Source organism: Brachionichthys hirsutus, chromosome 6 (assembly GCF_040956055.1).
Source record: "Brachionichthys hirsutus isolate HB-005 chromosome 6, CSIRO-AGI_Bhir_v1, whole genome shotgun sequence".
In the NCBI taxonomy this organism is placed as follows: domain Eukaryota; kingdom Metazoa; phylum Chordata; class Actinopteri; order Lophiiformes; family Brachionichthyidae; genus Brachionichthys; species Brachionichthys hirsutus.
In genome coordinates this window covers 6965401-6978649 of record NC_090902.1, presented here as the reverse complement: position 1 = coordinate 6978649, position 13249 = coordinate 6965401, and the positions used below count along the sequence as shown (strand labels likewise).

Genomic DNA, 13249 nt, shown 5'->3' with positions numbered 1-13249 from the left:
TCGCAGATGTCCGACATGATAGATAGATAGATAGATACTTTATTCATCCCAAGGGAAATTCCAAGTCTTCAGCAGCTTATACATTGAACACAGAAGGCAAAAACAGACAAAGACAAACTGAAAACAGACAAGTCTTAGAAACCCGTTTACTATAAAATATTTATTTTAAAGATCAGACTCCTTTTTTTTGAAAATCCGTAGAAAACCTAATGGAATCCTTGCTGAGGCCGAATCCTTTCACCACCAATGTCTGCAGTGCGCTCCATCACCTTCAGATGGAGCTAATAGAGCTAATAAAGCTAATAAAGCTTCAAAGAGATAGCGGACAAAGAGCAAAGTTTAAGGATCTGTACATTTTCTCTAACATTACAGTCAACGGAGCTTGTTGTGCAAATGTCGGCTGAATAAAGGTCATTAAGGTAATCCCCAATATATTCTTATGAATCAATCATACAGAATGCTGCAATACTAATGATTCAAAATTGTTGAATTGTTTTAATGGTGTTGTGCTATTACTTGAAACGCCATTTATAAAATAAAATAAATTATTCAAAACATTGCCAGTATTCTACATGCACAAAGTTAAATTAACAAATTAATTGTCTGATAAACCTAAATCAAATTCAAAGCAGTAGGAACATTTTAAATTCACTTCTCAAATCCTAAAATCATTGTGGCATGTTCAGAATTTCATTCTTCAAATCATTTTTACTTTCAGCATCACAAATCCCGAAATATAAAGTGTGTCCTTAAAATGATTTTTATTGTGGAGAGGTGATTGAAGCACAGTTGATGAAGCACTCAGGTCAAGTTGGTGTTCCCGACTTCAATGGATGGAAGATTACTCTTCGTATAAAATGACTAACTAGACTAGACTAGACCCAAACCTCTGTCGCTTCGCAGGAAGAAACTACTGGGTTCAAATACACCAGAAGACCTGGAGTTCTTCCGGATGTCTCTGGATGACTGGAATATTTTTTTTTCTCAGCTCACACACTTTGCTTCTATAAAACTGTATTCGATCGCCAGGATAACAAGGTCGTGATCAGTGATGACGCAGATGCAAGGGAAGAACATGTCACCATGCACATGTTCCCAGCACACACACACACACACAACATGACAGACTGTGGTGCACAAACAGGCTCACCCTCATGTCACACACCAGGTTTGCAGAGAACTTACAGAGAGACTGTTGTGGGGGAGTGTCTTGTTATTTCAGGTTCAAGTCCTGCCAGTGCTTCTCCATAAGTGATTTAGCCTCATGTGAAGGCTTTCCACTGCGATGCAACACCACGGCAAGGACTACTCAGAATACCAGGGCTCTCGTACCCCCCTTATTATTTTGAAGAAAGTGGCACAAGAGTCGAACAAAAACCCTTCAGGTGCAGAAACAAGAACCTTCCTGCAAGAGATCTATCTAAAACAATTGTGATGATCATAACAAGCCAAAACATTATGACCACCTGTTTTTAAACAGATTACTTGACGGTGAAGTACCTGCTGAGGAGACACAAGTTTATTTGTGCTGTGGTAGATGTCGCGTTGAGGACCACAAGGCTCGTCTGACCATGCAAGCAGGTTTGGAGTTTATTTCTCCACCATTGACCTCCATGGGTTAAGGGTCAGGGTTAAGGTTAGGTCCTGTTTCTGTGATTGGAATATCTTTGTCAACCTTTTTACATGACTGTTGATCTTTACGCAGCGCATCCACCACTCACTCATAACCTACTATTGGAAAGGCACAAGACTCTCGCCTTCATTGAAAAAAAACCAACACACAGCAATGATTCATTCTAATACCAGCATTACAATTATGTAAAACTCTGAGACCTTTCAAAACCTAAATGGGGGGTATTGTTTTCAAATATTAACTCAACACATTGAAGGTTCTGTTTGACACAGAAATGATTCATCATCTGGTTAACAAAGTCTTGTGAGACCTGAACCGTCCCAAATGACACCCACACGTTGTGATTCATGCGTGTTTTATTTTCCAAGTGTATTTAATAGCTACTACTGGAAGAAGGTGATAATCTGGCGTTTGGTAATAGTCAACATCGAGAGTTTGGGATCTTGAGAACATTTTAACATGAGATTACGCTCAGCATTCAGATTTTAAAGCTCTTAAGGTCAGTTATCTCGCCTGTCGATCCTAATTTAGCCAACTCTGTGAGAAGAAATGCAGATTTTGTCCACACACAAGGTCTTCAGCACAATTTGTGAGTGTGTTTGCGTGGGTGAGTCGGGGTTATGAACACTCATCAACACATTTTTTTGGGATCCGGACAGAACCTTTGAACATGCTGTGTTTATGCCAGTTCAAATGCCAGTGAGCTCGTGATTCACTTTTGACACAGCAGGCACACGCATGCACGCACACACACACACACACACACACACACACTCACACACACACAGCCTCCCTGAACATGGAGAGTACTGTCTGCTTGGTGAGAACAGCAGAACTTACTGTGATTGCAGGCTATTCACAGCTTGGAGTTGCAGATGACCTTCGATTCGTGTCACTGTTCTCTTGGGAACAGATGATGTGCATCATGGTGAACCTGGGCGTGACCTTTGTCGTGATGGAAGGGGATTATTTAGTGAGTTACCATCTGCCAAAGACATGCATGGGTACTTCATTTCAAAAGTATAGCGGACCTTCGCTTTCACTGGCAAATACTCTGCATTGCAGCCAATGTTTAGAGAAACTGTGACATTCAGCTGACGGCATGGTGGCGCAGTGGGTAGCACTGTCATCCCACCCCAGGAAGGCACCGGGTTCGATTCCTATCTGTGCAGAGTTTGTATGTTCTCTTCCTGTCCGCGTAGGTTTTCTCCGGGTTCTCTGGTTTCCTCCAAAAATATGTTTATCTGAATTGACGACTCCAAATTATCCGTTGCGTGCGAGTGGCTGTCTGTCCCTGCACGTGTCCCCATGATGCGCTGGCGACATGACCGAGGTGTACCAAGCGTCAATTACAAGTAAATGGGAAAATCTAGATTTTATTTTTTCTCTACAGGTATCCAGATCGCTCTCAACGTTTTATGGGATTTAAGTTAGACCGAGACCCAGCTTCAGATTTTTCTGTAGTCCGAACCCAAACAACTGTGCACGGGGGTCGCCCACGTAAATCATTCCTTCGAAACCAGCTCCACACTCTCACCGGACTCGCCTCTAGATTCATGGCGTCTGCGATGAGACGTGCGGAGTGCGTTGTCATTCAGATATCCGTCATTATTGCCCGTGACTCAGTGATTCTGTTCCACCGCTGGCTTTCCCTTTCATGCTCATCTGCTGCTCTGAATTGTTGGTGGCTCTCGGCTTCTTCCCAAATCGGCCCACGCCGAACGAAGCAGATTATTGTTGTTGTTTTTTTTACATTCATGCATCCATATGAGTGAGTTTTCCCACCTTCTGTCCTCCTCCAGCCCACTTGTGAGCTGCATGTACTCCGGCTGAGCCACGCAAACACTGCTCACCGGTCCTCGTGAAGTCAACAACCTTTCTCCAAGAAAACATCATTTGCTGTCACCTCCTCCACTCTTCATTACCCTCACCGAAGGGGAGGCGAGGGTATTGCAATTGGGTGCGTTTGTTTGTTTGTCTGTCTGTTTGTTTGTTTGTTTGTTTGTCTGTCCGAGTGCATAACTCAAAAACTAGTAACCCAATCGACTTGAAATTTTTACACAAGCAAGGTTCTGTCCGTGGCTCGGTCCTCCCCGAGAATGGCGTTGATCCAGATCTGGATCCAGATTCTAGAATTATTTTTACCCTCGCCGAAGGGGAGGCGAGGGTATTGCAATTGGGTTTGTTTGTCTGTCTGTTTGTTTGTTTGTCTGTCCGAGCGCATAACTCAAAAACTAGCAACCCAATCGACTTGAAATTTTTACACAAGCAAGGTTCTGTCTGTGGCTCGGTCCTCCCCGAGAATGGCGTTGATCCCGATCTGGATCCAGATTCTAGAATTATTTTTACATCTGGAATTGTGCCTGTGCTGTAAAGTGTCACTTTAAGAGGGAGGGGCACGAATGGCATGATGGGAAAAAGAGTCCAGAAGGAGTCTTGTAGTACGTTCCGGAGCAGCAAGCTAGAGCAGGTTTGGCCCCTCTGATCCGGAAGCCCTGTTTACTGTCTCACAAGATTGAATAGTCTTTTGGAGGCGAGGGTCTGCAATCTCTGATTGTCGTTTTCTAGCTATCAGATTGGAGGAGCACCCGTCAGCTCTGTCTTCAGTGATGAGGAAATTAGTTGCTTTATAAAATGAATTTGCTCATCAAGTGTTTCCAAAAATGCCAAACAATGAGCATATAAAGTGCTTTTAATTGCCTCATATAATAAGTCATATAATTTGTCTCTGACTTTGCCCAGCGGCGGCGGCGCGTTCCTTTTTAGGTCTGCAGGGAAAACCCGCCCTGCTGCTGCCTTTATTGTCTTTCCTCCGGAGACGCTCGTCCCTCCTCCTCCTCCCAGGCTGACGTAGAAAGTATCCTCCGCTGCCCACGGACGTGGGCGCCTCGCCGGCTCACAGTATAAAGCGCTCCACGGGACTCCGGCTCATCACTGCCTGAAGCCGCAGCAGCACTCGGTCGCCAGAGCAGCAGCTCAGCAGAGATAGCAGCAAGCAGGAATCTCCTCGCCGCGCAGGCTAACTCGCTTTCGGCTTTGCTTTCGAGATGATGAGTCGTTGCCCCGGGAGACGCGCCGCCGCCTTCAACATCAAAAGTGAGTCCTTGATTTCCTTGAGAGAGAGATTGATTTTCAATTATGCATTTATTTGTTCTAGTTGTATTTATCGCAGCTCGTCATTCACCAAGATTTAACAAGGTGATTTGAGGAACATGAAAAAAATAATAAATAAAAATCTACTTAAATATGACTAACAAGACTAACTGTGAAAACATATTGTGCTTAATTCAGATTGTTTACCAAGTTTTTGCTCATTAGTCGTAGATAATACAAATTTAATGTCCTGGGGTCCTTTTTTTAGGAATAATGGCGTGATGATTTCACAAGAAAATATCTGGAGAAAATGTACTTTAAGAAATGAATGTGACATTATATTAATGATAATCTATTATTTCTGGAGGTAAATTTGACCTCATCCATATTTTTACGCACGAAGAGACGTGATTCATGCACACAATTCCAAACTTAAATTCTCATCTCACGGTGATTTATGCCAAAATGAGACTTGAGAATGCCTCTATGGTAGAGGCACCCAGTGCGGTTACCAGTCTAAACTTCTGCAGAGGTCATCAGGTGAGCCTCTGGAAAATCTTGCGCACAGCAAGATGAATGGGAAGTTAATGATTATTTCATGCATGTGCCTTTTCTGTGGACACTTTTGTGAGCCGTTACCCGAGCGGTGCCAAGAAGCTGTTGCAATATTGATGAAAACCGAAACGGATCCGGGTTCGGTTGCAGCTTTTATACGCGTGCCCTTTGCCGGGGCAGACGGAAACATCCTTTTGATATCCCTGGAACCAGGAAATCAGGTTGAGTTAGTGCAGGCATGTGCTCTTAATTTGGGTTAGCCTTTAGAACCTGTATGTTGTAAAAACAAAATGATTTGTTCTTTCAAAATAGCTGAAAATGAGTTGTATAATCTTGTCACAATAGCCACGGAGTGTCAGCTGATGGATATGGATGGACGATCTCTGCAATGTAAACTTGTGAATTATATATGAAACCCAAAGTTCTGGGAACAAACAACAAGTGACGGGTGAGAGCGCAGAATCGCTGACAGCAGCAATGGGTTTGACAGACAGCGAGGGAAGAAGCGCTTTTTTTTTGTCCGTCCCACACACATTCTGTACCTGCACACATAATGGAGCGCACATTTTAAAACCAGGACTATCTACTGATTTTCTGACACCCTGACCTTTCCTGATGACTAACCTCCTCTCCCGTTCTCTCTCCATGCAGGCGGCCTGTGTTTATGGCTCATCCTGTGGCTTGTGGTGGTGAAGCCCAGCGGAGTGGAAGCGTGCCCCCGGCTCTGCGTTTGTTACCCTACGCCCATGACAGTTAGCTGTCAATCCCAGAACCTCACCATAGTGCCATCTGGCGTGCCGTATGACTCGCAACGCGTTTTTCTGCAGAACAACCGCATCACGGAATTACGCACCGATTCCTTTGGCTTCGAGACACAGGTAGGAATGGGGGGCGTGTGCTTTTGTTAAACGCGCCAGGCTCTTATTAGTATTTTATTTCTCTTTTTCCACAACATGATTTTCTATTCGTTCTCTTCAGGTGCTTTGGCTTTATGGCAACAACATCACATGGATTGAGGGCGGAGCTTTCAGCAACCTCAGGGTGCTTGAGGAGCTCGATCTGGGCGATAACCCACTACAGCGCCTGGAAGGTGGTGCGTTCAGGGGCTTGGAGAAGCTGCAGAGCCTGCACATGCATCGCTGCAAGCTGGCAACTCTCCCCCATGATCTCTTCCACAAGCTGTACAGCATGCAGTTTCTCTACCTGCAGGTAAACCCAGCACACGTCAGCGCAAGCACACACATGCGCATTTATTTAAGGTACAGTGGAACCTCGGCTCACAAATGTAATCCATTCTCTGACTTCTATGGACACATCCATTACTAGAATGGTGCCAGACCACAGGCTACCCACTTGTATGTATTTAAACCGTGCATATTGAAGGAGCGTAAACTGAAAATTCAATGAAATGGACACAGTGCTCAGTTAGGAAAAATGCAAAATGGCAATGTAAATCAACATGAAGACACCAGGAAGATGGTTAGAATTTTTTTTCATCTTCATCTTCATTGCTATTTGCAAAACTTTCAGTTTTCAAAAAGAATTAAATTAGTCAAATGTATAAAATATGAGAAGGTGTCTCTTCTATACACTAAGCTTTGTGAAAGAAATATGCGCTTAGAAAGTTCCCGTTATTACTCCCACATCCGAGACAAAACCTATTCAACTGGTTCAATGTGTAACCATGGCAACAGAAGAAAAATTATCCAAAGGCATCACTTATTGCATTGGTTGTTGCGTGTTTTTGTGTACAAAAAAAAAGAAAAAGAAATACGTTTTTAGTTCATTTCCAGAAATGAAACAGAAATTATGGACTGGATGGACAGAACCAGTTCATGAACCCAAACATCTTTGTTCACGTCAGAATTCTAATCACACACAGCTAGATAGTGTCAGATTCTGGTGACAAAATGACACGCAGTGAGTAAAGAAGGGAGCTGTCAATCCCCCCCCCATGCCAATGAGTGAGTGCATAATAAACCGAATGCAATATGTGCCCACACATTTCCTCTCACTAGCAGTTCTAGCAGCAGGGCAACAAAGCACAACGTCACACAACGAAGTAGAGGTCAGTGGGGAGAGAAAAAGAACGCGACAATTTGGCTTCTTCAAGTAAATCTGAAGCCAAACGAAAATTATCCAGCCCTGATAGTTCGCCGAAGCAGTTTAGACCGAAAATCCATGTATTCACAGCAGAGCGTCCATCTGGAGTAGGAAAATGTGTCTCGTAAATTAACTGAATACGGTTTCACTGAAGTTGTACTTTTCCAGCTGAGAACTGCCTCCTACGTTATTGCACAGAGCACTAAACTAAATCTCCATTTATTTCCATGTCACTCCAGGACAATCAGCTCCACTTTCTGCAGGACGACTTGTTCTCAGATCTGGTCAATCTCACCCATCTGTTCCTTCACGGAAACCGCATCCGCGCCCTCTCTGAGAATGTGTTCAGAGGCCTGGTGAACTTGGACCGCCTCCTTGTCCACGACAACCGGATCAGGCAGGTCAACCGTCGAGCGTTCCGTGACCTGGGTCGCCTGACCATACTCTACCTGTTCAACAATTCCTTATCAGAGCTGCCCAGCCAGGCCATGAAAGATGCTCAAGGCATCCAGTTCCTCCGCCTCAATGGTAACCCCTGGTCCTGCGGCTGTGAGGCTCGCCCTCTCTGGGAGTGGTTCCGAAAAGCCCGCATTTCCTCCTCTGATCTGATGTGCACCTCCCCCTCCCAACGTCGCGGCCAGGACTTGCGATTTCTGCGAGAGCTGGACTTTGCGCTCTGCCCCATGCCTGACCCGGGCTCTCTGGCTGGAAGCACCACGACCACTTTCAGCACCAAAACCCGCTGGTGGTACTCCAAACACAAGCCCGCATCTTCATCCAAGTCGTCGTACCAGAAGAGCTCGGAAACAGCGAAGGCCTTTCCTTTCTCCTCTGTCAAGTCTCAGTATCTGCCCAAAATCCCTTCTGAGTCCTTCGCTTCAAAATACGAATTGTCAGAGCATGAGGTGGCACTCCCCAAGTTGGACCAAGAAGAATACTGGACCAACTATGGCAATGAAGACGCCTCCATCCCCTGCTTTGAGCTGGATTGCCCCATCGGCTATGACAATTCAGCTTTCCCCTCATCCTCCCCGTCATCCAGCGCTCCATCTCTCCTGAAACTCCTCTTCCTCTCCATAGTCACTTTATCCTTCCATTTCCTGTTCGGCTGAACTCTCCTCTCCTTCGCGCCCTTTCTTTCTCCTCTGATTTTTCCTGGCTCTTTCCGACTCCTACACAACTTGGATCTTGATTCCTTTCAGTTACCTCCTTGACTTGCAGGAGACCCTGCTGCTGCTGTCCCCCCCCCGGAGACGGTCAAGGTAGCAGGGAGCTGTGAGGAAGAGCAGCAGTTGAGTTGGCCAGGACAAGGTTTCAGTGTTGAAAGAGTTACTGCCTACTAGTACAGGGTCTAAAAAAAAATCAGGGATCGCATCATGGAAAGTAATAATGGCCATATATCAAAAGATAGGTCATAGAAAATGTATTGATCATGAAATAGATAGACAGAAATGAAAACAGACAGACAGGTGGCGGCTCTGCTTGTGTTTTTCACAGTCATAAACAACGCAGGCGTTGTGACTCGTCTTCAACCTTTTCTCCTATCTGTTACCGTTGACCACCCAGTTATGCAGAGTTAGGTCTCACTAACGTATGTGATTCAGGGATATGAGAGGATTAATGATAGACACTTTGGCTCGACCAGACGTATGAGAACGATCTGGAATAATAATGTGAGGCTTCTGGGGACAGAACGGAACAGGAAGGGAAAGAGAACACAAAGAGGGTGTTTTAGCTATTCATCTAAAGAAAAGAGAGACTGGTGGGATTTCTAGAGCTACACTCCTCCCTCTATTGGACTAACGTCCAGAGATGCCAGCAGAACCTCCGCCTACACACGTGCACACAGCACATCATCATTCGCTCATTGCAAAATCGCTCTGTGTTTTAAACTAGCAGGATTTCTACTTTGCATTTTAGAACCATTTGTGGTGACAGAAGAAATACTCAGATTACAAATGGAAGGTCATCAAAGTCAATATGAAAACGTCTTTTTTAATCCTTTATGTTTTTTTAGTCTTGTCTCGAAATAGAAATAGACAAACAGAAATAGATGAACACGACAGAAAAGGGAAGGATAACGCTCTTAATTCTGTTGTGCGTATGATAGTGTTTTTGCTGTGATTCAGATTGGACCATTATAATGTATTGAAAGGACAATATTATACTCTACTAATACTATTTTTCACTTTTATTTTAAAATTATTCTATAAAACAGCCCATTCTGAAATCAATTGACTTCGTGGACATGAATGTGAGGAAATCCAAAATGTGAGTTGTTTGTAAATCAGGATGTCCAGAAACACCATGACAGCTGTCATATATTAATATTGAACCTACATATCCTCTCCACTGTGTGCTTTCGGGATGTGGGATGTGTATTTAATTACAAATCTGTGCAACATAATTCCAACCCAAAATCCTTTAGTCCTTTTTAAACCCATATCAAGCCCATTCTGTTCCAATGGACCTGAACCCAGATGATGAGAGACTGACCGGAACACAGAAGAAAATCTGACAGGATTGATTGTTATTGTTTTTTCTCTCTCTTTCAATGGAAGAGCCTGTTTAGGAAGTGTTTTGCCTTTATGAGAAAATAAATTATCTCGCAGAAATGTGCTTGTGTTGTTTCACTTTTTATATTTCATCACAAAGGACCTCCAAAAGGACTATGGAGATGGGAAGATGGTTAGTAAGATGGGACATAAGTAAATGGCAGCATATAAACCTTAATAGCAGGAATCAAAAAGCATAAGCCTGAAGGTCGTCTAGTGTTGCAACATTTTAGTTGTGATGTCTGGAATCAATACATTTACTAAATCTAGTTTTCATGCAGACAATATTTTATGCTTTCATGCTTAGAGAAAGGTGAAATAAGAGAAGTATAAGTATGAATATTATCAGTCAGGGTAAAGAGAATCATAAACAGATGTGAGCCTAAATGACATTCAAATTGCCGAACTAAAACTGTGCCGATAAATATTCAAATAGGCACCCTGAAGCTGCACAAGTTTAGTGACCCTATAAAACACGTATACTGTACACTATGTATTTATTTTTTCATTTTCTTAAACAGTTTTTGTGAATAGATCACACGTCACGTGCAGATCAACATAAAGACTTACGGCGCGTCACTGCTATCTTGTGGACGTATCAGCACTGATGTGAAGGACACATGGATATACGGGCATTGATGGATGGGCAGAATGGGGAACATGGAAATGTGACGATGGGTACTGTGATCTGTCCACCCCCTTAACATATTAACTCCAGTAGAAATGACGGCTGTCATGTATACGCAGCATCTGTGAGATGCATTCTAACTGTATGTGAACATACATGCTAGCGCTCAAACAATACAATTCAAAGGTGATGATTATTATTTTTTTTGAATCTCTTCTAAAATCATTTCTAATGCGTTAAGTATTTGTAAAACATAAAATAAATCCACAAAACTATCACAGTTGACAAAAGTGTATTTTTAATTTGATCAAAGTCATACGTTACAAGAAAATATGGAACCTACTTTGTTAAATGAATTTAGATTTTACCTATAAATTCTACCGTTATTTTAAATTGTTTTAAGCAATGCAAGTTGTGTCACCGTACAAATAAATACAATGTTTATAGTGTACACATTTACCTCATTCCTTTCAATTTGCAGACATCAGACTTTTTAACTTCCCTCCCACACTATGATATTAAAATGCAGAAGAATACTTTGAAGTGAGCAACAGCAGGTTGAGACAATCTCCTAACTGAGTTGACATATTTATCTACTGTCTGCTGAAGGAAGGCTAATGAAGAAGAGTCTTCCTCGCAGCTGTGGGGCCAACTAGACAAACCATGAGAGCACAGAGACGGTATGACTGTAAACCGAGAGGACATTATGTGGACAGGAAACATGTCCAGGTTTGCGTTGGGATGCCAGCAGTAACCACAGGAAATGGTAAATACACCCGAATCTATGGAGGTTCCTTTAGATCCAATCCGGCTATAAAGACATTTATTATTTCATAGAATAGTGGAGACAACAGTGATGGATTCTGTCCCCTCTTTTCCGGTCAGCTGAAGCCTTGTGAGAAAAAGTTCAAGAATTACTTTTCCCATGTCCATGTTTGGCTTTTCCTTCCAGAGCTATACCATTAGCCCTCAAAGCATGGCAGACGCTCTATGGGTGGGTATGGCGCACATTTACTGCAAAGCGGGTCATTAGCAGAGGGAACGTGTTTGAAGTCGCCAGACTTGGATGACGCACGCTTGTCTCAATCTGTTCCCACTCATTGTCCCCTAACTCGCCTCGCTTTTGTCTTGCCTCTGACTTCCTTTACCTCTTTTGAATGTTCTCCAGCCTTTTAGATGCTGTCACTGCCCCCCCCCCCCCCCCCCCCACATCATTCCAACGTGTCTCTGGGTCTCTCCCTGCCTGGCATGCTGTCTCCCATCGTTACGTAGTCCCTGGCCGAGCATGTGAGTGGGTTTGTGGATGTTGGCGCGCTGTCATTCACATGTTATCTGACATTCGGCGTGTTTCTTACACACGATGAACTGTGACAAGCAGCCTAACGGGTTTGTGACTCCGATGCAGTGCTGCATCCGATGTGATGTTCGTGTCCATCAAGCAATCTAGTCTAAAGGCGACCATGATCGTATCGTTGATTTCATTTTTATTCTGACAGAATGAGCCTGATTTTTTAAAATACTATGCAAGGCAAAGAATGGAATCCAAGAAATTAGACTTCGGGCAGAGTTAATGGAGATATCCTGATCAATCACTCCTAGATTCCTCAGTGATGTTGGAAGCCAAGGTGGCATCATCTATCATCGTGACATCATTTGATGTTTAGGGACCAGCAACAAATTATGTAGCAATAAATTACAAAACATTCCAGGCATGTGACAATCTGGTGCATGTGTTTCTGGATAAAGTGCTACAAATAGAAAACCTAACCGAGTCAGGTCGGGGAGGGGGAGGGTGAAACCGGGGCACATCTGTCCAATCATCTGCTCAACTGAGGGTTTTTACGCACGCAGTTATAAATATACTGAAACAGACTGAAAAGACAGATCGGGATGCGAAGAAGCCGTGGAGATTTGATCCGCTTTTGAGTCTGAGTAACACGCTGAGTGAAGCGTTGAATAGTGGCAGACGACAGGAAGAATACAAGAAACTGATGGCCAGTTGAGTTTGTTATTCACAAGAGAACAAAAGCGCCGTGATTAGATGAGCGCTTGTGAGTCAGACGTGCCGCCTCCCACTGGGAGGATGTATGGCCCTCGTTTGTTGGCACAGATGCAGTTTGTGACGTCTTTTATAGAGAAATAGTTTGAATGCCCAAAACTGTGACGCATCCACGATGTAAGACACGGGGATTCGATGCGACTATTCCGGTAATGCCATATTTGTACTTTACTTTGGAGTAATCAAACCCATCTGTCTGTTGGTCAGCAGGGCGGTCTCACAGTTTTATCTTGTTTGTATTGGATGCCGTCTTCCGGAGATCCCATCCAAGCAAACATTTAAGGATTCAACAAACGGCTGTCCACACATTTGCCGCAGACATAATGCGTATCTTTAAATAGAATTGCCAGGCAGGGAAAGATTTCACAGGAGATATTTATTTTTTTAGATTTGATTTTCGAGTCCCCAGGTCACAGGTCTGAAAAGTCCAATGAAGGGGCCCTGCTCATCCACTCACTCGTCCTTTAAGATCAGTGTCTGTTCTATGGGCAGAATGTATTCACTATCATCCTCATCATCCTCATCATCACAGCAGGTGGAGACTTGCAACTTCCTCGCCCAAGAACACATCTTTTGAAGTCCACAGTGCTTTACAAAGCAATACTTAACTGGAATCAACTCTC

At 43.6% G+C, this 13249-nt stretch overlaps 1 protein-coding gene across 1 annotated transcript; it reads left to right on the top strand.

The window, feature by feature from the left end:
• Window positions 1–4683: 4683 nt before the first annotated feature.
• Window positions 4684–8496, top strand: rtn4rl2b (reticulon 4 receptor-like 2b). Its single transcript, XM_068740385.1, has 4 exons — window positions 4684–4729; window positions 5933–6159; window positions 6260–6490; window positions 7624–8496. The coding sequence occupies exons 1-4, from the start codon at window positions 4684–4686 to the stop codon at window positions 8494–8496; spliced, it is 1377 nt and encodes a 458-aa protein (XP_068596486.1).
• Window positions 8497–13249: the final 4753 nt, after the last annotated feature.

Bases quoted from the DNA above. Each gene is read 5' to 3' on its own strand.
- rtn4rl2b (XM_068740385.1), top strand. From the start codon at position 4,684: ATGAGTCGTTGCCCCGGGAGACGCGCCGCCGCCTTCAACATCAAAA. The intron at 6,160-6,259 runs GTAGGAATGGGG...CGTTCTCTTCAG, and splicing joins CCTTTGGCTTCGAGACACAG to GTGCTTTGGCTTTATGGCAA. The intron at 6,491-7,623 runs GTAAACCCAGCA...ATGTCACTCCAG, and splicing joins TGCAGTTTCTCTACCTGCAG to GACAATCAGCTCCACTTTCT.